This window comes from Polypterus senegalus, chromosome 14 (assembly GCF_016835505.1).
Source record: "Polypterus senegalus isolate Bchr_013 chromosome 14, ASM1683550v1, whole genome shotgun sequence".
Taxonomy (NCBI): Eukaryota; Metazoa; Chordata; class Cladistia; order Polypteriformes; family Polypteridae; genus Polypterus; species Polypterus senegalus.
In genome coordinates this window covers 140728008-140750492 of record NC_053167.1, presented here as the reverse complement: position 1 = coordinate 140750492, position 22485 = coordinate 140728008, and the positions used below count along the sequence as shown (strand labels likewise).

Here is a 22485-nt window from a genome sequence, read left to right as displayed (position 1 = left end):
TCACTTTCTATTATTATTTGTAAATATGTGTACAAATGGTCGGTTTGTTTTTTTATTTTATCAATAAATCTCAGCAACAAAGAAAAAAAACCCATGTGTGTTGATTTCTCCCTAAGATGGCGAAGTGAAACACAAGTTTCCTTGAAGTGGCTCAGCATGGCCCCATCTTGTTTGCATAACAAAAGCATCTGTTCACAGGTGATTAAGGATATCAGCTAAAAGCCTTCCAGCCCATCGGCTGTCCTGCGGTTTTTATAGGTAGAAAAGCCAAATGGCTGCTCTCTGGGACTTCTAGTGTTAAAATGAATGGCCTTTGCTCAACGAGCTGTGGACCCATAACACCACAGGTGCAGAGGACAAACTCATGGAAGTGGACATGGAGGAGCTGGCTTTGTGTAAGGGGGAATGCACACCAAAAAGCCAGTACCCTTGTGATGAGACAGTTTTTGAGCTCTGCTGTCTTCTGATGGAGGAAAAGGGTTGTAATGCTCCTACAGATCCCTTTTCTGCTGCTGAACTGTACACTTTGTTGAGAAATGAAATACTGAATGCGATATCTGATTCGTAACACTCTAGTACATGTATCAGTGTCGACATAAAATTAAGCATATCTCAATTATTAAATAAGATGATCTCTCTAATGACATGCATATGGACACTGTAAAGGAAAAATTACTGTATAAATCTGTAAAGTGCTCATCGTGGCCCTAATATGCTTCCATACTACATAGACTTATCATATGACATGTTAGCTTTTTATTTTGTTCTTTGATAATAATTTACATATAAGAAGTCCTGTTTAATGAATCAAATATTTGCCAAAGATTTTCAACCTGTTTAACTATTTCGGGACCTTTAGATAATGTTAAGCTATAGGAATGTTTAAAGATCATACCTTTTATCTGTATGTAATTGAAATACTCCCTTGACTGTAGTTATGTAAATTAACCTAATTCATAAAAGATGCTGCACTGTTCAGATATGCTAGTCTGTCATGATGTATTGAACAAGAGCATGTGGCAGCACCATCAGACTGATGTAATAAAGAACATCCATCTTGACTCACAACTATTCTTTATTTACAGAATATTTTCTCTAATAGACACGATTTCATTTTGTGCACACATACACTGGGCACTAGTTAAGGCTTAAGGTTTTTAATGCACAATTCATATTAACATTACCCTTACTAATGACATTGAATGCTTCCACCATTTTAAACACATAGGGAATTGGTTATTTATGGTAATGTTTACGCTGAAGTGAGAAATAGTTGTCTGTAGTACAGTATGTTTGGCAAATATGATAATAGATTCAGTATTGTGTCTTTGGTGGGTATTGACAATAAACATCTGACCCTAGAATAGCATTTAATATATGATTTGGTGACACCAAAATACACCAGTGGTTAGATGACTCAAGAATGTACATGAGATGGAAAGAAAAATGTGTTTTAACAAAGTATTTATTCCCGTTCAGGTAATATACCATCAGAAATACAAACTCTTCATGAACATTGAAAATAAATTATAAAACAGTATTAGCCTTTGAACAGTCAGTCTTTTCTTATAACATCATCACAAATTCCACAATGCAATGAATGCAGTATAGTTCTACAGTATAAGCTGAACAATAAAGCAAAATTAACAGACATACTCTGCACTGTCCCTGTTTCAGAGTATTCAGTATACTTCAAAACTTTTATCAAAAGATTTAGAACATAGTCTGAATGTTTATTTCACAAATTTGGATTACAGAGTCACGGAGTATTAAATGTTATTGATGCTGATCATTCACAAAAAAAATGAAAAAGCAACACTTGTAATTGTGCAATATATGTTTGGTATGATTTAGCAGGATAATTGCTATTTAATTACTGAAAAGTCAATAAAACAATGTACAGCACAGAAGGAAACTCTGAGTAATTTGAATCGTTATCTTCTAGCTGAAGGATTACCCCACATGTACAACATACTCAGTGTAGTGAAAACACATACATTATAAACACAACAGTAGCATTATCTGCCAAATTCAGATCTGAACCTCACAAAAAAAACAAGTACTTCTTTATATTATTTCTTGGTGTAACTTCTGAACTTATGCTCAAACTCATTTTGTTCTGTGGTTATATTCTGGGGCGGCACGGTGGCGCTGCTGCCTCGCAGTTAGGAGACCCGGGTTCGCTTCCCGGGTCCTCCCTGCGTGGAGTTTGCATGTTCTCCCGTGTCTGCGTGGGTTTCCTCCGGGCGCTCCGGTTTCCTCCCACAATCCAAAGACATGCAGGTTAGGTGGATTGGCGATTCTAAATTGTGTGTGCTTGGTGTGTGGGTGCGTTTGTGTGTGTCCTGCGGTGGGTTGGCACCCTGCCCAGGATTGGTTCCTGCCTTGTGCCCTGTGTTGGCTGGGATTGGCTCCAGCAGACCCCCGTGACCCTGTGTTCGGATTCAGCGGGTTAGCAAATGGATGGTTATATTCTGTCTAGGAATTTCAATAACCAAGACTTTTATTTTTTGGCATTCTTTTGACTTAAATCTATGTATACTTCGGTTGTCTGGTCCTAATTCAGCTCTTCACAAGTTCCTTATGTGCAAACTCTATTCAAACGGCTTGATTGACAAAGATTTTACCACAGAATAATTGGGTTTCTACACAATGTCCATCACCCAAATGTTACTATCTAGGACATCATTGAATTCAGCACGAAAGTCTGGAAAATTGTCATAATCGTCAGATAGCTGAAGGATCATCCCACATGTGCGTCCTATTGGCCGCCTTGTAAAAGAAGACATAGGCACAAAGGCAACAGTGATGTTTTCTGACACAATCAAATCTGACCCTGTACAAAACCTCAAAAACTTAGAAAGTTTTACTTCATCTACTTCCCTGATATACCTTCTAAGATGATGCTCAATATCTTTCTGTTTTGGTGTCACTATCACTGGGAATTTCAACATCTTTGACACTTTTTTGGACATTGGTTTAAGATTAGTATACATTTTGGTCAACTGGTCATAATTAAGTGCATTGTGATGCTGGATAATGTCCCTCCAGCTGTCTATCACAAACATTGGTTTCTGTACAAGTTCTTTATGTGCAATCTCCGTGAGAACTGCTGGAAAAGTGTCACTGGAAGCCCTTTTTCTACACTCATAATTATCTAGAACATCTCAAATGTCATCAAGCTCAACAGAGGAGAAATCCTTCAAAGCTTGTTTGAGGATTTCTTGCTCTTGGATTCTTATAAACTGCAAAAAGTTTTCAATTAGGTCACTGTAAACCTTTCCAAACAGAACCTCCTCCAGAAAGGAAAGTGCAAGCTTGATTGGAATGTATTTGCAATCCTTTGTATCCTCTCCAGAAAATGCGGGCAATAGCTTTCCAAGTGTCAGCCTTAAAATTGTGTCTAATGAATGGTACTTTGACTGTTGTTCCAATTGTGCACCGATCATAGAATTCCTCCCAAAAAGAACTGTACACGTCTCTAACAAGTCCTGATCCACAACCAGCCTCTAAAGAGTTATCTGGAAGTAACCTGGTCAGTGTCAGTGGTCTGGTCAAAGTCTCTGGGTCAGAAAAGGATTCAATCATGTCACTGAGGCAGTGTGCATAGCGTATAGTTATTACTTTTGGATGTTTCATGTTTTCATTGGATTCACCCTCATAAATTTCTGTGTCATTTAGGTGATCTTTGAGATCTGTACATGGACCAAATGTAATTTCAGGATCAGACACATTATTTACAGAAGCATCGGCATGTATTTGGTAAACAATTTCACTTTCCTCCATCATCTGATAATGGATGTCATATTGATCTGTACTGAGTGTGTGATTTGGACTGACTTGGTTTTGATCAGAAACTATAAAAACATCAGGCACATCCTGAGGGCCACGATCCTCAGTAGTAGTCTGCCTGGAATCACTACTGTCCTCAAGATCACTAGTACTCGCTTCAATATCTGACTGCTCCTTTGTTTTTGTGGCAAGGTAGAAACGCAGCTTTTGTAGTTTGACGGTGTCATATATTAAACCAATTGTGACACGATGATCAAGTGAAGTTTGTTTGAAGTCCCAGATATCAAATATGAATTCAGATTCATGCCCTTTGCTTGAGACACCATCAGGGAAAAAAAGACTCCTTGCCTCTTTCAGGATTTCAGTGAATCCAGCACTGATTGGCATGGAAATCTTTCGTGTGCCCCCACCTTGTTTTGCTCTAACCTGTTTAGTTTCCCCCTTGTTAGTGTGTATCGACCCTAACTCTATGGTGCGTATTTTTTGCCTTGGTTGGGAACGTGATTGAGGATGTTGAGGTGTCTCTTCACTTTCGTTGTTTTCTTTCCTTAACTTCATTTTGTCACGGAGCTTCTGAAGAAGGCCAGATTTTCGTATTTTGGTGGTATTTTGATTTCTGCAGAAATTGAAAAGTGCAAGTCTGTCTCCATAGGAGGGAATGTAATTGGACAGTGTTGAATCATCCATGAGCAAGACAACATCTCGGTCAATCTGTGAGACAAAATACAAACATTACTGCTAAGTAATTCATAAGTATATTCAAATACATAATAAAAACTTATTTGTTAAAAACATAACTGCCTTGTAAAATAACACTTCAAAAAAGGATATTTGTCAATCCTTTACGTCAGGCTATGCACAATATATTGTCAATTTAAATATAAATAGCAAGGCAATCTCCTGTAGGATATAATCGAATCCATCCATTCATCCATCCATTTTCCAACCCGTAGAATCCAAAACACAGGGTCACAGGGGTCTGCTGCAGGCAATCCCAGCCAACACAGGGCACAAGGCAGGAAACAAACTCCAGGCGGGGCACCAGCCCACTGCAGGGCACGCACGCACGCACACACCAAGCACACACGAGGGACAATTTAGAATCGCCAATGCACCTAACCTGCATGTCTTTGGATTGTGGGAGGAAACCCACACGAGGAGGACATGCAAACTCCACGCAGGGAGGACCCGGGAAGAAAACCCAGGTCTCCTTACTGCGAGACAGCAGTGCTACCCACTGCGCCACCGTGCTGCCCTCTAATTGAATTGCCCTGGTATATAATCAAGAAGCTGTTCTGTTTATAAGCACTGTGATGATGGGTTCAGACTACATTTTTAAAAAGATATTATGGGTTTTTTTTTTCTCTTTAAAGGAGCATTACATTGGTATGCAGGTACCAGTTTTGTTTTTTTTGTTCTTTATTTTGCCTTATACAATTTCTTATATTAGGAATTTGTTAGTTTTCACATATCCCTTGCCGTCAGAGCACAGGGTCAGCCATTGTACCGCACACCTGGTGCAAGTGCAGGTTAAGGGTCTTGCTCAGGGGCCCAGCAGAGTAGGGGATTCAAACCGGCAACCTTCTGGATACCAGCACAGATCCTTAGCCTCAGAGCCACCACTCCACCCTGCAGTTTGCTTTGATTTCAGATTTAGCTTTACAAATAAAATAAAACTAAATGGCTCCAATCTGATCTCTATTATCACATACCTTTTGTTCCTCAATTAGAGTCAGGGCATCCTGGGAGACACCTCGTCCTCTAAGAAACTCTATTATAGACATTTTCAGGTCAGGGAGATCAAACTTTACAGCTGCAGTAGACCTTTAGAATTTAAAGAGAACAAAAGTTTGAAATATGTGTATTTGGGTATGGGAAGAAATGCAATATCATCTCAAATTTTAACACAAGGTGGAAATGTGAACTCATAAGCATAACTATGAAATGTACCAAAATGCGAAAAAATGTTAATATCTTATAACACTTTGGAATGCCATATGAAAATGCTAAATGGCTTAAGATGATAACTGGACTTGATTAAATTACTGGAATATCTAATTCAAGGACTCCTAACAGAACTAACGTTAACATTACTTACTGTAGAAAATGTCCATCCATCCATTTTCCAACCCGCTGAATCCAAATACAGGGTCACGGGGGTCTGCTGGAGCCAATCCCAGCCAACACAGGGCACAAGGCAGGAACCAATCCCGGGCAGGGTGCCAACCCACCGCAGGACACACACAAACACACCAAGCACACACACGGGCCAATTTAGAATCGCCAATCCACCTAACCTGCATGTCTTTGGATTGTGGGAGGAAACCGGAGCGCCCGGAGGAAACCCACGCAGACACGGGGAGAACATGCAAACTCCACGCAGGGAGGACCCGGGAAGCGAACCGGGTCTCCTAACTGCGAGGCAGCAGCGCTACCCACTGCGCCACCGTGCCGCCCTGTAGAAAATGTATTTACTGTAAATACAATACGGGTTTGCTATGTTGCACTTAGTTTACATAGTTTTCTCAATTTGGGCTGCTTTTTGTGAAAACAATTAAGCTTGGCGATTCACGATCAATATGTGGTATGTATACGTAACCTATGAAATACTTCTTTGTACAGCGGCCACTTCACGAATAAACAAGTACTACTTAGTTAAAGATGCCACGAACTTGCATACAAAATGCATTATTGGTAGATTAAAAAGCAGTTGATTTGGAATAACATTATATGTTTTCATTATTAGGCCTTTGGTAGGATGAAGATAGTTGTGAAAAGTATTACAAAGTAAACATGATTTCATAACCTAATACCAAAATGCAACTAAGTATATACATAAACACAAAATCAGACATGTATTGTTTCTGAAACCAACACTATATACATGACAGATGCACACCATTAAAGAAAATCAGCTTTTCTTATGACAGAAAAAGAAGAAAAGTGAGATGGTAAAAGGAGGTTTGCATTCCATTTATTCCCTTCATACAAAGTTTGCACGTTCTGCATGTGGACATGTGGGTTTCTTGCCATAGTCCAAACACATGTTGAATGAGCATTGCTAAATTGACCACTAATGTGTGTGTGTGTGTGTGTGCGTGTTCATGTTGCGGCGGGCTGGCACCCAGTCCAGTTCCTGTTTAGTGTCTGATGGTTGCTGATAAAGGCTTAAATTGCCTTGCAACCCTGTTTTGAAGAAGTGGCTGTGAAAAGTGGATGGATGGACATGATACAGTGAAGAGAATAACCATGTACATCACAATTACTCTTTTTCGGACACAACAACCTCAGTGGGCCAACCTATGTGTACATTTGGAGGCAGTATGATGTGGTGGTTAAGGCTTACGTGGTTAAGATTGAGGGTTCAAATTCCTCTAGAAACACTGTGTGACCCTAAGCAAGTCACTTGACCTGCCTGTGCTCCAATTAGAAAAACTAGAGAAGTGTAACTAATTTTATCATGAATGTTGTAAATCGCCTTGGATAAACACATAAGCAAAATAAGTAAATGATGCAGTACAGGAAAAAAAAAACTACATGACACTTGAAAAAACGCATTTTTTCTTTTCTTTGCTTTCCACTGCGTTTGTTGATTTACTAGGCTCTTATTTTTTGGTCGCTGTCTCGGGTCAGTTACAGGTTTCAACAGACACGCGGATATACCTGCTGTCAACTAGTGGCCATACACCACTAATCTTGTTGTTTTGTCACGCTGTTGAATTAGTTCAAAGCAGAATACCTTTACAGCAGGTGTAACAAATATCTAAGTGGCAGGGTTTATGAATGGATATCAGATACAGCCCACTGGTGTAGCTGAGAATGTGCAAGTGCTGAGGTGGTGTTCGGAGACAACAATACTGAATTCAAATGAGGTTCTTCTGGGCGTGCATTCTTTATTGTACTATTGTACTGTAATTAGCCAAACATACCAGCTCTTAGTGCGGGTCTTTCAGTTTTCCTTCTTCCCACTTTTACACGCATTACACTTCTCCATAGAAAGTAAAAGCAGTTGTATGCATAAAACACGGATTCTTCAAAACTTATAAGTAGGAGGAGGAGGTTGGGAGCACGCGTTGATATACGGTATATAGCCGCACCCACCCCACGACGAACCGCCTGATGATCCCAATTTAGGACGCAAGTGCACTCAGGCAACAGGTGACACCTCAACGACACAGTAGTTCGAATGGAATGGAATAGAAGAACACAGAAAATATTTATTTTAAATGTTTAATTATTTGAGCAAATCATCCATCCATTTCCCAAACCCTCTTATTCTGTGCAGGATCGCTGGAGCCAATGCCTGCAAGCATCGGGCAACAACACAGGAACAATCACTGAGACTGGGTGCTAGATTATCGTGGGGTAAAAAGAGACACAAACATATGCTAGAGACAATTTAGCATTACTAGTTCACCTAACCTGCATCTCTTTTGACACCGAAGCACCTTGGCGAAATCCACGAGGAGAACATTCACAGTCAGCAACACTCACGGAACACCCGGGACCTCAACCCCTTACTGCGAGGCAGCAGCACTATCTCTGCGTGACTGTGCCTCACACGTTTAATTTTTAATAGCATAAAATATTTAAACAAAGTGAACAATTCATCTATAAAATGTTACACTACAAATGTATCGATTTCAGCATTAAAATTACACAATCTTAAGTATAAATCGCAGTTTTCCAAATACTCGCGAAGTTGCCATAAAATGCACATTCTGTATGGTGACGACTGCCTGTGAGTATAGGGTCTGTGCAAGAAGATGACTGTTTAAGAAGCATTAAGTGTATTAATGCCTAGGTCTAGGAGAACTTTGATTACGAATGATTGAATGTGCTACTTTAGTTAGGATGGGGTTTGAGAAACAGCAGTAAATGTACGATTTCAATATGGAGTTTATGGCGATTTTAGCGATGGCATGCTTTCGGAAAGAGCAACTCAAGATATACACAATCTCCCTTTAAACCCGTTTAAAATGATATATGACATACACAAACTAACCTTTAATCGTTTAGTGTATTCCTAGACAGACTTGTTTGTGCTTTATCCGTAGTTTTCTTCAGTTTTCGCAAGTCCCAATCGTACATACGTACGGAAGTTAAACTTGTGAGAGAAAAAAACAAGGGTTTGATGTGGAAATGTCGAGAATAAAGTCAGCATGTCGACTTTAATCTCGACATTTAGATTTTTTTTTCTTCGCTGAGACACAGCCTAATGCAAAGATTTCACAAGACGGTCATTACTCGTGCATGGATACAATGGCCTGTACAAGATTAAAAGTCACACATGCAAAATATAGAACTTATAAAATGTTGACAGTAAATACTTATGCAGTAAACTGTAATAAATGCATTAATGTAGTAAGGCCAAGTTGCGTAATTTTGATCTGCGCATGCGTAGTATCAGTGAACAGATCATTTCGATGGGTGGGATGTTTCGTTAGAGCACCCGGCGGCAGCACAGAGGAAGGCAACAGGACAGAGGGAGGCAACAGGCAGACACAACGATCTAAGTTTGGTATATTAATAACTTTCAATCAATAAATTAAACAATCATGGCATCAATTATATATAGTAATCAACGGGTTTGAAAATACAAAAGACAATAATTTATTAACAGTTATTTACAAAAGTTCAAAAGTGACCATATCAACTTAGTGGACAAACACATCCAGTTCACCAGGGAGGACATGAAACGTGACAGGCTAGCTTTCTTAGATTGTGAAATTTCCATCAGCAAAGGGGGACATTTGAAAGTTGATGTGTACCGTAAAGGGTGGCATGGTGGCGCAGTGGGTAGCGCTGCTGCCTTGCAGTTAGGAGGCCCAGATTCCCTTCCCGGGTCCTGCCTGCGTGGAGTTTGCATGTTCTCCCTGTGTCTGTGTAGGTTTGCTCTGGGTGCTCCGGCTTCCTCCCACAGTCCAAAGTCATGCAGGTTAGGTGCACTGGTGATTCTAAATTGTCCCTAGTGTGTGCTGTGTGTGTTCGCCCTACGGTGGGTTGTCACCCTGCTCGGAATTTGTTTCCTGCCGTGTTAGCTGGGATTGGCTCCAGAGGACCCCCGTGACCCTGTAGTTAGGATATAGTGGGTTGGAAAAAGGATGGATGGATGTGTACTGTAAACCATGCATATGGATCAGTATTTAAGGTTAGGCTCTCACCATCCGCTAGAGCACAAAATAGGTGTCATCAGGACTCTACAACACAGAGAAAACACCATACTCACAGACACAGCGGCCAGGGAAGCAGAAGAACATTATATCAAAAAGGCCCTGAGTAAATGTGGTTATCCCAGCTGGACTTTTGTCAAAGCAGGGAACACACCTAAAGAATGCTCTAAGCAATCCAGGAGAGAGGAAGGACAGCCGTTGCCTAAGCGAAAACCTTTGGTGATTCCTTATGTGTCAGGAGGATCGGAACAGCTGAGACACATTTTTTCAAAACACCAGGTCTCTGTGTCTTTCAAACTCCAAAACACGATATGGCAAAAATTGGTTCACCCCAAGGATCGGGTGCCCCGGCACAGACAGAATAATATAGTTTATGCAGTTAAGTGCCAAGAAGATTGCTGTGAATCAAACATCGGTGAAACAAAACAACCATTGGACAAGCGGATGGCACAACACAGAAGAGCTACCTCGTCAGGCCAGGACTCCGCAGTCTATTTACACCTACAGGACAGTGGTCACTCTTTCGGTGATGAAGATGTGCACATCCTGGACAGGGAAGAACGCTGGTCTGAGTGAGGAGTCAAGGAGGCCATTTTTGTGAAAAAGGAGCGACCATCTCTGAACTGAGGAGGGGGCCTAAGGGTACATCTTTCACCATCTTACAATGCAGTGATTGCAGCCATTCCCCAACTCTCTGTGAATGGTACTCATGGCCATTGGTCAATGGACAATTTGCATATCATTGTTAGTCAATGCTGCTAGCTCGGTCATTAGGAACAAATCCCAGGCAGTGCACCAGTCCACCGCAGGGCACACACACACCCGCTAGGGACAATTAAGGATCGCCAATGCACCTAACCTGCATGTCTGTGGGAGGAAACCCACACAGACAAGGGGAGAACATGCAGGGAAGACCCGGGAAGTGAACCCAGGTCTCCTAACTGCAAGGCAGCAGCGCTACCACTGCGCCACTGTGCCGCCCTCCAACGCAAAACCCCAAAAGCCAAATGTGTATTCCAAAGAAAGCAGTTCTGACAAAACATTAAATAGCAGTAGCAACAGATATGAGCAGGGCTGTATACATGACAATATAAAGTGTATTCTAACCTTCAATACAAGTAAATATGATAAAGGTAAAAAAAATAATAATAATAACCTGATGGACAGAACGTATAACGTGTTAATAATTGCAAAATGAAAAACTATCCCATAATGAAATACTTGTCTTGCTTCTCTCTTGACATTATCAGGTCTTCTAGTCACTTTATAAGAGGGAGGAGAAGTTGAAAGCATGTGCTGATAGTGTGTTGCTGTGCCCACCACAAGACAACCCACCTGGATTGGGACCCAAGTGCAGCGGGTGACCCCTCAGCACCACACTGGAACTCTGGGAGGTTTTTATTTTAACTTTTTTTTTTATGGTGGATGGAGTGCAAATCCTGCCACCAACCCCCAAGTTTTCCCTGTATTGCCTAATTTTATTGTATTTTATCATTTTTCTTTCTTCATCGTGTAAAACTCTTTGAGCTCCATCATTTGTCTGAAAATGTGCTCAAGAAATCAAAGTTGCTGTTGTAAGTTGGAGGACCTGCTTGCAGGGCTGGATGCAGATTAACGTCATACCCAGGACGGAGCAATTTCAGGTTAAAGGCCTTGCTCAGGGGCCCAACGGAGTAGAGTGACTTCTAGTGTTTACGGGATTTGATCTGGGCCTGCACAGATTCCTAGCATCAGAGCCACCACTCACTTTATAAAACACGTAAATTAATAAATTACTCCACAACAGATAGCTAATCAAGTCAATATTTTCATTTGCAATAACCTGGCATCTGTAGAGGATATATACTGTAAATCTGTTCATTTAATACAAAAATATATTTTGTTAATTAATATTGGTAAACGTATCAATGTATTTGGATACCTAAAGTACATTAGTTCTCCATTTAACAAAATTATTCTGTACTAATTTGTTTTCATTACTTAACATAATTTCTTCATATGTACTGCAATTAATGCTGTGATTGGGAGGACCCAAATACACCTTTAAATTGATAATTGGTTTTGAGACCAGGATTTAAGGGGCTGCAGATCATAAGTTCTGTAATGAACATGAAGGGTCAGGATACATTTCTTTTGGACAGCACAGCCACAACATTCCCTTGTCTGTCTTACTTGTAGACCTTAAAATGCTAAGTAGAATCCTACTTTTTAGGTTACCCAGGGGAATTTCTTTAAGGGGTACCCCCCCCCTTTATACTGCACCCTAGTGGCATGTAGCCATCGAGTTTATGATTTAAACTAACTTTCACAAAAGCCCAAGCCTCTCTTCCTCTATTCTTTACTATATCTTTAAGCCACATTCAGAGAGCACAACTATAAGACTCCTTGAAATACTTCTATGATTCCCATAACTTCAACACCTGTTTAAAATTAGAGGAAAAGCTTGTAAGGTTGTGATTTGACATGTATTTTCATTTTAAGATTGATGCAACATTTAAAACAATAAGATATCTGTAAGAGTGCAGATGCAAAGACTAAAATTGTTAAGTTGAACTTTAGTAGGGCTAATTTTGAGCAGATGCGACAAAGTCTAAGTAGGATAGACTGGGATAAGCTTTTAAATGTGGAGACAGTCGAGGACCAGTGGAACAGGTTTAAAAATGTTTTACATGTAATGCAGGACAGATACAAACCTAAATTTGGAAGTAATAGGAAACTAAAAAAAACTCCACGATGGATTAATAAAGATTTAAAAAAGAAGTTGCAAAGGAAAAAACTGCTGTATAAGGCATATAAGACTAATGACTGCAAAGAGAACCGTAGCGCGTATGAGAACATGAGGGCAACCATTAAGAAGGATATCAGAGAGGCTAAAAGACAGTTGGAGAGGAATATAGCAGATAAGGCGACAGAAGACCCCAAGAGATTCTTTCAGTATTTTAGTAGTAAAAGAACAGTTAAGGAGGAGGTCAAGTTCATCAGGAATAGTAAAGGGGAACTAAAAGATACAGACAATGAAATAGCAGATGCCCTAAACTTACATTTTTCTGAGGTGTTTACAAGTGAGCAAGTGGATAACCTCAGAGGTAACAACTACTAAGGAGGTACTGAGGGATTTGGAAATTGTAGAGGGAGAAGTGCTGCTCAGATTAAATAAGATGAAATCAAACAAATCACCAGGCCCAGATAATATTTATCCTCGTGTTCTTAAGGAGGCTAGTGAGTACATATATAAACCCTTGACACATATTTTTAGGAAGTCACTGTGCACTGGAGAGATTCCAAAGGACTGGAAAATGGCAAATATCATCCCATTATATAAAAAGGGTGACAGGGCAGATCCAAGCAACTATAGGCCAGTAAGCTTAACAAGCATCACAGGAAAATTAATGGAAGGAATTATTAAGGATAAGATTGAGCAACACATGACAAGGACAGGAGTTATTCTGAACAGTCAGCATGGGTTCAGAAGGGGAGGTCGTGTTTTACTAACATGTTGGAATTCTATGAGGAGGCAACAAAGGATACGATCAAAGTGGAGCTTATGATATTATTTATCTGGACTTTCAGAAAGCATTTGATAAGGTGCCACATGAGAGGTTGGGCATCAAGTTAAAAGAAGTGGGAATTCAGGGTGATGTTTTTAGATGGGTGCAGAATTGGCTCAGACACAGGAAGCAGAGGGTGATGGTGCGAGGAACCTCATCAGAACTGGCCGATGTTAAGAGTGGTGTTCCACAGGGGTCAGTGCTAGGGCGCTGCTATTTTTAATATATATAAATGATTTAGATAGGAATATAAGTAACAAGCTGGTTAAGTTTGCAGATGATACCAAGATAGGTGGATTAGCAGATAATTTGGAATCCGTTATATCATTACAGAAGGACTTGGATAGCATACAGGCTTGGGCAGATTTGTGGCAGATGAAATTTAATGTCAGTAAATGTAAAGTATTACACATAGGAAGTAAAAATATTAGGTTTGAATACACAATGGGCGGTCGGAAAATCGAGAGTACACCTTATGAGAAGGATTTAGGAGTCATAGTGGACTCCAAGCTATCAACTTCAAACAGTGTTCAGAAGCCATTAAGAAGGCTAACAGAATGTTAGGTTATATAGCACGATCTGTGGAGTACAAGTCCAAGGAGGTTCTGCTCAACCTTTATAATGCACTGGTGAGGCCTCATCTTGAGTACTGTGTGCAGTTTTGGTCTCCAGGCTACAAAAAGGACATAGCAGCACTAGAAAAGGTCCAGAGAAGAGCGACTAGGCTGATTCCAGGTCTACAGGGGTTGAATTATGAGGAAAGATTAAAAGAGCTGAGCCTTTACAGTTTAAGCAAAAGAAGATTAAGAGGTGACATGATTGAAGTGTTTAAAATTATGAAGGGAATTAGTACAGTGGATCGAGACTTGTATTTTAAAATGAGCTCATCAAGAACACGGGGACACAGTTGGAAACTTGTTAAGGGTAAATTTCGCACAAACATTAGGAAGTTTTTCTTTACACAAAGAACGATAGACACTTGGAATAAAAGACCAAGTAGTGTGGTAGACAGTAAGACGTTAGGGACTTTCAAAACTCGACTTGATGTTTTCTTGGAGGAAACAAGTGGATAGGACTGGTGAGCTTTGTTGGGCTGAATGGCCTGTTCTCGTCTAGATTGTTCTAATTCTAATTCTAATATACTTGGTGTTTTCCTCTAGGCGGCACTAGCTCCCTTATTGGAATAAGTTCTTTTGTAATTACGGCGTGTTACATAACCCGAAACCATACTGCTCAAAAGAATTAAAGGAACACTTTTTAATCAGAGTATAGCATCAAGTCAATGAAACTTATGGGATATTAATCTGGTCAGTTAAGTAGCAGAGGGGGTTGTTAATCAGTTTCAGCTGCTGTGGTGTTAATGAAATTAACAACAGATGCACTAGAGGGGCAACAATGAGATGACCCCCAAAACAGGAATGGTTTAACAGGTGGAAGCCACTGACATTTTTCCCTCCTCATCTTTTCTGACTGTTTCTTCACTAGTTTTGCATTTGGCTACAGTCAGTGTCACTACTGGTAGCATGAGGCGATACCTGGACCCTACAGAGGTTGCACAGGTAGTCCAACTTCTCCAGGATGGCACATCAATACGTGTCATTGCCAGAAGGTTTGCTGTGTCTCCCTGCACAGTCTCAAGGGCATGGAGGAGATTCTAGGAGACAAGCAGTTACTCTAGGAGAGCTGGAGAGGGCCATAGAACATCATTCAGCATGAGTAGTTTGGTGGTGGGTTAATGATTGTCTGGGGAGGCATATCCATGGAGGGTCACACAGACCGCTACAGGCTTGACAAAGGCACCTTGTCTGCCATTAGGTATCAGGATGAAATCCTTGGACCCATTGTCAGACCCTATGCTGGTACAGTGGCTCCTGGTGCACGACAATTCCTGGCCTCATGTGGTGAGAGTATGCAGGCAGTTCCTGGAGGATGAAGGAATTGATACCATTGACTGGCCACCACACTTTCCTGACCTAAATCCAATAGAACACCTCTGGGACATTATGTTTTGGTCCATCCAATGCCACCAGGTTGCACCTCAGACTGTCCAGGAGCTCAGTGATGCCCTGGTCCAGATCTGGGAGGAGATCCCCCACAACACCATCTGTCATCTCATTAGAAGCATGCACCGATGTTGTCAGGCATGTATACAAGAACACAGGGGCCATACAAAGTGCTGCGTACAATTTGGAGTTGCTGCAATTAAATTTTGGCAAAATGGACTAGCCTGCCACATAATGTTTTCACTCTGATTTTTGGGGCGTCTTTGAATTCAGGGCTCTGTAGGTTGATCATTTTCAATTCCATCAAACGATGTGGCATCCTTTCGTTCCTAACACATTACCCAGTCTATATCAGTATAGATATCCAGGAGGATTTCTTTTTCCCATTGAGATCTGATGTGTTTTCAAAGTGTTCCTTTAATTTTTTTGAGCAGTTTATATACAGTAGATATGATATTAAAAGGCGATACCCCTCCCATAGTGATACGGTGGTAAGAAATCACATAGGAGAAATAACTTCGCTTTCATTAATTACGATTTATGTGGCATTACAGATGAGGAAGCAAATGACAAGACTTTTCACCAAAGAGGGATCTTGATGTATACAGTCTGCCATTACTGTCGCTGTGCTGAAAGGATTTTCAAGATCGGATGACTGGACTAACAGCCTTCCATCTGTCCGTCAGCTTCAAAGGTATTATGCATTTCTATGGGCGAGGCCAAAGCACATATTTCTACCCAGCAACACCCGAAAACAAGTTGATTTATAATTTTCAATTTAATATGTAATAGTTTATTTTTGAAACATATAAGCACTTAATACAATCTTTATAATCTTTGAACCTCATTATATTTTTAATTCAAAACTACACTACTTATGAAATTGCACAACATTAACACCTATAAAAAAACTTTCCATCGAATTCCTTCATCGTCTTAAATACCTACTAGAATTTCTTCCCTCGTGCTTTTGTCCATGAAAAGGCATCAATTGTTTCATTAAAGTCGACAGATCTTGTTAAATCTGCTACAATGCAAAGAAGTGCCCGGGCATTCAGCTTATTTTGCTGCATCGTAGATCTTAAATGATCCTTGATTCCTTTTCAGAGAAGAAAAAGACCTTTCAGCTGAGGAATTCGTCACTGGCGTGCAGACTAACATTCTTAATAAAATGTCAACATTTGGATAAACTGTTTGTAGTCCTTTTTTCTCGTAGCCACTTGCAAAGTGCTAAGGGGTATTTAGTCCCAATGTTGCAATAAGTTATGTGAGATTTGAGATGGACAAGTTCATTGCATTGAGTGGGTGGGTTCCAGATCATCTTTGAAAATCAAAAGCAGGTTTCTTCCCTCTTCTTCAAGTTCAGGAGAAGTCATAGCATTGTAAATGTACCGCTCAATTATTTAATGCATCCATCCATTATCCAACCCGCTATATCAATCAATCAATCAACATTTATTTATATAGCACATATTCATACAAAAAAATGTAGCTCAAAGTGCTTTACAAAATGAATAGAGAAATAGAAGACACAATAAAAGATAAACATAAGTCAACATTAATTAACATAGAATAAGTAAGGTCCGATGGCCAGGGTGGACAGAAAAAACAAAAAAAAACTCCAAAGGCTGGAGAAAAAAATAAAATCTGTAGGGGTTCCAGACCAAGAGACCGCCCAGTCCTCTCTGGGCAATCTACCTAACGTAAATCAAACAGTCCTCTTTGTATTTAGGGTTTTCATGGAAGGACCTGATGATGATGGTCACGTAGACTTCTGGCTTTCAGTCCATCAATGTTGGTGCATCAGGATGCTTTGAGTAGGTGGTGGTGGCGCAGGCCGCCACCACAAAGAAACCGGAAAAAGAAACAGAAGAGAGAGTAGGGGTCAGTATATACTAAATACAGGGTCACAGGGGTCTGCTGGAGCCAGTCTCAGCCAACACAGGGCGCAAGGCGGGAAACAAACCCCGGGCAGGGCACCAGCCCACCACAGTATTTAATGCATATGGATGTAAATTTAAAAAACAGCATTTTATAAGGCCTTTACAAAATAATACTGAAAAATATGTAAATATTTGGTTGTTATTTCTTCTGTATATACGCCCCCCTGACTGCTGTGCCCTAGGCCATGGCCTAGGTTGGCCTTATGGGAAATCCGACCCTGGCCGGACAATGTTCCAAGACATTTTACCCTTTTTTTATGAGCAGACCCCCACTTAGGTAAATCATGCTATTCCAAACAAGGAAAAGAAGATCCAATGACATGCTGACTCTGTCACACAGAAATAGTACAATGCTCATTTTCATAGTTGTCCCTGTCTTGTCTTCTAATGCTTGCCTAGCAGTTCTTTTTTTTTTTTTTAAATAATTTTATTGTAATCATTCCACACAAATAGATCAATTTTTACAAAAAAATAGGATAGAAAACAAATCAACCTCCACCTCTGACAAATAGAGCATGGCCAATGGAGTAAAACTTAAAGCTAGTAAAAATACATAAATTGATGAGTTTAATAGGCAGATAAAGATAAATGGAGAAGAATAAGAAATGGGAAGAGAGTTACTTCCTCAGTGCTTTAAGAGCTTATTCCAAAATATTATTTATTAGATCCTGCCAGGTTTTGAAAAAGTTCTGCACAGATTCTCTGACTGAGAATTAGATTTTTTCCAATTTTAAATAATATAAAGCATCAGTTACCCACTGACTTAAAAAAGAGGAGAGTTAGGATTCTTCCAGTTTAGCAAAATAAGTCTGCGTGCCAAAAGTGTAGTAAATGAAAGCACAGTTTGTCTGCCGTCTGGGCAGCATATTTGCCACACCCAGAAGTGCAGCCGAATGTCGACAATCAAGCACCTGGAGCACTTCCGGGTGCCCAATAAAAGGAGCCAGCAACCACCACTCAGCGGCCAGAGTTGGGTGGAGGAGGACAAGGTTGCCCTTGAGGAGTGGAGGTACAGGGGAGCAGTGCGTTTAATTTGTGTGCTAGTCTTTTGGGACTGTGATGTGGCTGAGGGACATGGGGAAGACGTGCCCTCCAGCTGAAGAAAAATAAAAGTTTATTTGTTTTATACGTGTGGCTCCGTGTCCAATCTGTGTCAGGTCGGGCGCATATATAGCGCCTTGTTACAAAATGAATAAAGATAAATGGAGTAAAAGAGGGGAGGTAATCAACTTCCTCAATTTAAATGCTTATTCTAAAATGTTATTGATTAGATCCTGCCAGGTTTTGAAAAAATCCTGCACAAACCCTTTAAGTGAGAATTTGATTTTTTTCCAATTTCAAATAGTAAATAACATCAGTTACCCACTGACTTTAAAGAGGAGAGTTAGGATTCTTCCAGCTAAGTAAAATAAGTCTGCATGCCAATAGTGAAGTAAAGGCCATTACAGTTTGTGTGTCCTTCTCCACTTTAAACCCCTCAGCGAGCCCACCAAACACAGCTGTTAGTGGGTTAGGAGGGATTGGGACACCAAGGCTGTCTGAAAAGCACTTAAATATTTTTGTCCAGAATGATGTTCATTTGGTAGAGGCCCAAAACATGTGATCCAGTGAGGCTGGAGCTCGATTGCAGCGTTTGCAGGTTGGATCTCGCCCTGGAAACATTTTGGACAATTTCAAGCGAGACAGATGTGCTTAGCTGTTCTAAATGATGAGCCCCTGTGTGCTAAATCTGGCCTTGTGATAACTGTACATGTGAGAAGAAGCAGATTTATAAAATGTTTTTTGTACAGAGCACAGTGACATATTAAACATATAAGCTTATTACACTTGGTAACTGGTTGGATATGATGATGACACCCCATGTCCTCTGTGTCTTTAATCCTCTCACAAGTGCTGCCACATAAGAAACCATTGAAGTGTTAAACTTTTTTTTTTTTTAAACCCACGTTAAAATTAGTATCATCATGCAACGTTAATGTTGCAGCCCTGTGATCTTTGTGTCCTTCCTGGCCCATGTCAAGCAGTTTTTCATAGCAGTAATTCTGCACTGCATTGTAGCCCCTTCATGTTCAGTGGTCAGACGAAATGTAATGGAGGTTGCCTTCTCTTAACTTTCCAGCATCGATGTCTGTTCCGGTGTGGAGTTTCCATTTGCAGGGTTTTGAACAGCATACTGGTCGTCATGTGTAATTTCACACCATTGCTCTTTTCTTTTAATCCACCACGTTGGCTTTTTTAATTCCAAACTTCCTCTTCTGAAGGTACATTTTTGATCCACGCTTATTTCTGGGGGAACATCAATGTCAGACATGTGGAAAGCCATTTTCTCATCTGTTTTGAAACAGAAGAGAAAAAGGCACAACTGTCATTTGAAGGTATTCAGCATAATACAATACAATTTATTTTTGTGTAACCCAAAAAAAAAAATAAATAAATAAATCACACAAGGAGTACCGGAATGGGCCCTTATTTTTGACAGCCCCCCACCCTTGACTCTCTAAGAAGACAAGAAGAAACTCTCAGCAATGCCCTTTTAGGGGGGAAAAAAATCAAAGAAATGTTGAGAAAGGCAGTTGAGAGAGAGAGAGAGAGTGAGAGAGCCCTTTCTAGGTAGGTTGGGCGTACAGTGCGTCTCAAAAAAAGGGGTTCAATACAGTACAATACATAGAACAGAACACAAGTAATCCTCAATACAATACAATAGAACAATAGAAATATTACAAGAACAGAGCAGAATTCAGCAGTAGATGATATTACATAATAGGATTCTCATTTGTTCAGAGTCCTGGAGACCTCAGGCATCAAGCTGCCTCCCCCATTCCACAGCCTAGTCAGTGCTGGGCCAGCCAATCCAATGAAAGGACCCCTCTACCTGATGATTCCAGTGCTCCTTATAACCACATAACAACAGGATCACAGAGCACACAAGTCGAATGCCGCAGATGCTAAAATCAGAATCCTACAAGAGACATCTGGGATTCCCATGTGAGTCCTCAACCTATGATGGTGTTGACGTAGTGCTCAGAGGGAAAAGTGAACGTAATATATATTGAAAGGCTCTTAATTAAGTTAACCTGCTCCATTACCAATCACTTAGGCCAGTGGTTCTCAACCTGTGGAGCAGGCCCCCCTAGGGGGGCGCGAAGATGTGAAAAAAAGAAAACAAGAATCAAAAATGTGAAAAAAACATCTGTTGAAACCAAAACAAATTAACTTAAACTACATTCTGATACTAGAACAATAAATATAGAGTTAGATAAATGTCGATAAAAGTTAAGTACGTATAATAAAATATGCATCTACATTTCAAAAAAATGTTGGGGGGGGGGCGCGATTAAAACTGTTATGAAAACTCGGGTCGCAAATACTTAAAGGTTGAGAAATGCTGGCTTAGGCAGTCACAACAACACAAGTGTAGACAACACATCACAAAACTTGTTCACTAACAACAGATCATCCATCTATACCTTCATCTTTCTAACCGACGTATTCATAGCAGAGGAGCTGGATCCTAACCCAGATTATCTGTGTGCAATTCAAAGGAAGAACAGAAAAAGATGAAGGTTTATTTTGTAATGGGAGTCTGAATGCAAATTCTGCAGAGTTTACCCTGCTCCTGTTTCAAATGAGAAATTAATCACGATTGTGATTTTTCATAAGATTAATCTTATGCAGCCGTAAATTGAAGAAATAGAAACATCATAGATCTCTTCTTACCAACCTGTTTAGTGTCCAAGGAAGTACTGGATTTTCCTTCTTATAAGATGTGAAAGAAATGATTACCAGAGAAAAGAGATAATTTTAGTCCACTTGTTGAATAATGTCAGTAAATAAATGGGATCTCAGGATTGCTATAGGCTCTCCTAAGAGTATGAGAGAAATAATCGGTAACACATATTTTCATTAAGAGAGATAAAATATTACCTGTTGGCTTGTGTCATGCACGTTTTCGATACAACGCCTGCATTACTTTTTCTTGCATATTTCAGGGTGTTGCATGAAACAATTATGCTTCACATACAATTCTATTAATATTTAGCTTTTATCGTCATTACTTTCTATATACTTTTCATAGATTTCATGGCCTTTAGAAACGCTCGACGTGAATAACATTAAAAATAATGACAGCAACATTCCCTTTGATCTAATATAGCTTAACAATTGCAATTATTTTTTATTATTTTTATTAAATTTACATACTTTTTACCTGTGCTATGTAAATTTAAATCAAGAAGAATTTGCAGCCGCAAGTTGTTAACTGAGTGAGGGTGAAACATTAATTGCCAGCGTGCTGCCGTTAATGGGCGGTCAAGAAGACCAGCTCTGCAAACCAAGGAGAAACACGAAACAACAGTAAGACTAGTTGTGTATTAGTTAAATTTGGTATTGAGTTGGTTTTGTTGTTTACTGCTGAGGATCGTCTCCTCTTAGTGCTGTAATGATCCGCAGCTAGTACAGTACTAGTAGTACTAGCTAGTACTAGTATCAAGTACATTGTAACTAACTCAGTGTGGCTAGCCTGTTGGTATGACTGTATTGGCAATCGCCATCATTGAGACATGTTCTGAATATTACAGCTTGACTATTCTGGAAAATGGCAAGTCTCTCAAAAAGATAAGGACATCATCATTGACTTCGACTTTTAGCTAAGGTCAAACCTTTTTATATCTCCTAGGTATCTTGAGAAATCCACTCCTGCTTTTATCTTTTCTCGGCCTGATTACTGCAAATCCTTGTATTCTGGGATCAGCAAATCCTTGAAACGCAGGTGTTGTGGGGTACAAAACCTGTACATTTTGGTTTATATTTCCATTTTATTTTGTTCAAGACAAGACAACAGATGAACTACATTCAGGACAAATCAAAACAGGTTTTCTTCCCAGTTATATCTCACTTTTAAAACAGCTGTTCCAACATAGAAAGGAAGACATGCTGGTGGCTCAGGCGATCAATTACTTTATAACCTGAGAAAGAATGGACATCTAATTATTTTACAGCCTGGGAAAGGAAGACCTGCCGATACCTC

General features: G+C 40.0%; 2 protein-coding genes across 5 annotated transcripts in view; both read right to left on the bottom strand.

Moving 5' to 3' along the window:
• Positions 1 to 22485, bottom strand: part of LOC120514461 (natural cytotoxicity triggering receptor 3 ligand 1-like) — a 240417-nt gene that overhangs the window by 83402 nt on the left and 134530 nt on the right. The gene's annotated exons all lie outside the window — the stretch shown is intronic.
• LOC120514462 overlaps positions 19200 to 22485 on the bottom strand; it is a 37020-nt gene continuing 33734 nt past the window's right edge. For 2 of the 4 annotated variants that reach the window (XM_039734853.1, XM_039734852.1), the window contains one exon: positions 19200 to 19790. In XM_039734853.1, coding sequence (XP_039590787.1) covers positions 19567 to 19790 — 224 coding nt within the window. In that variant the 3' untranslated portion in view covers positions 19200 to 19566. The remainder of the gene's footprint in view (positions 19791 to 22485) is intronic. The other 2 variants (XM_039734854.1, XM_039734855.1) reach the window with 1 other exon arrangement.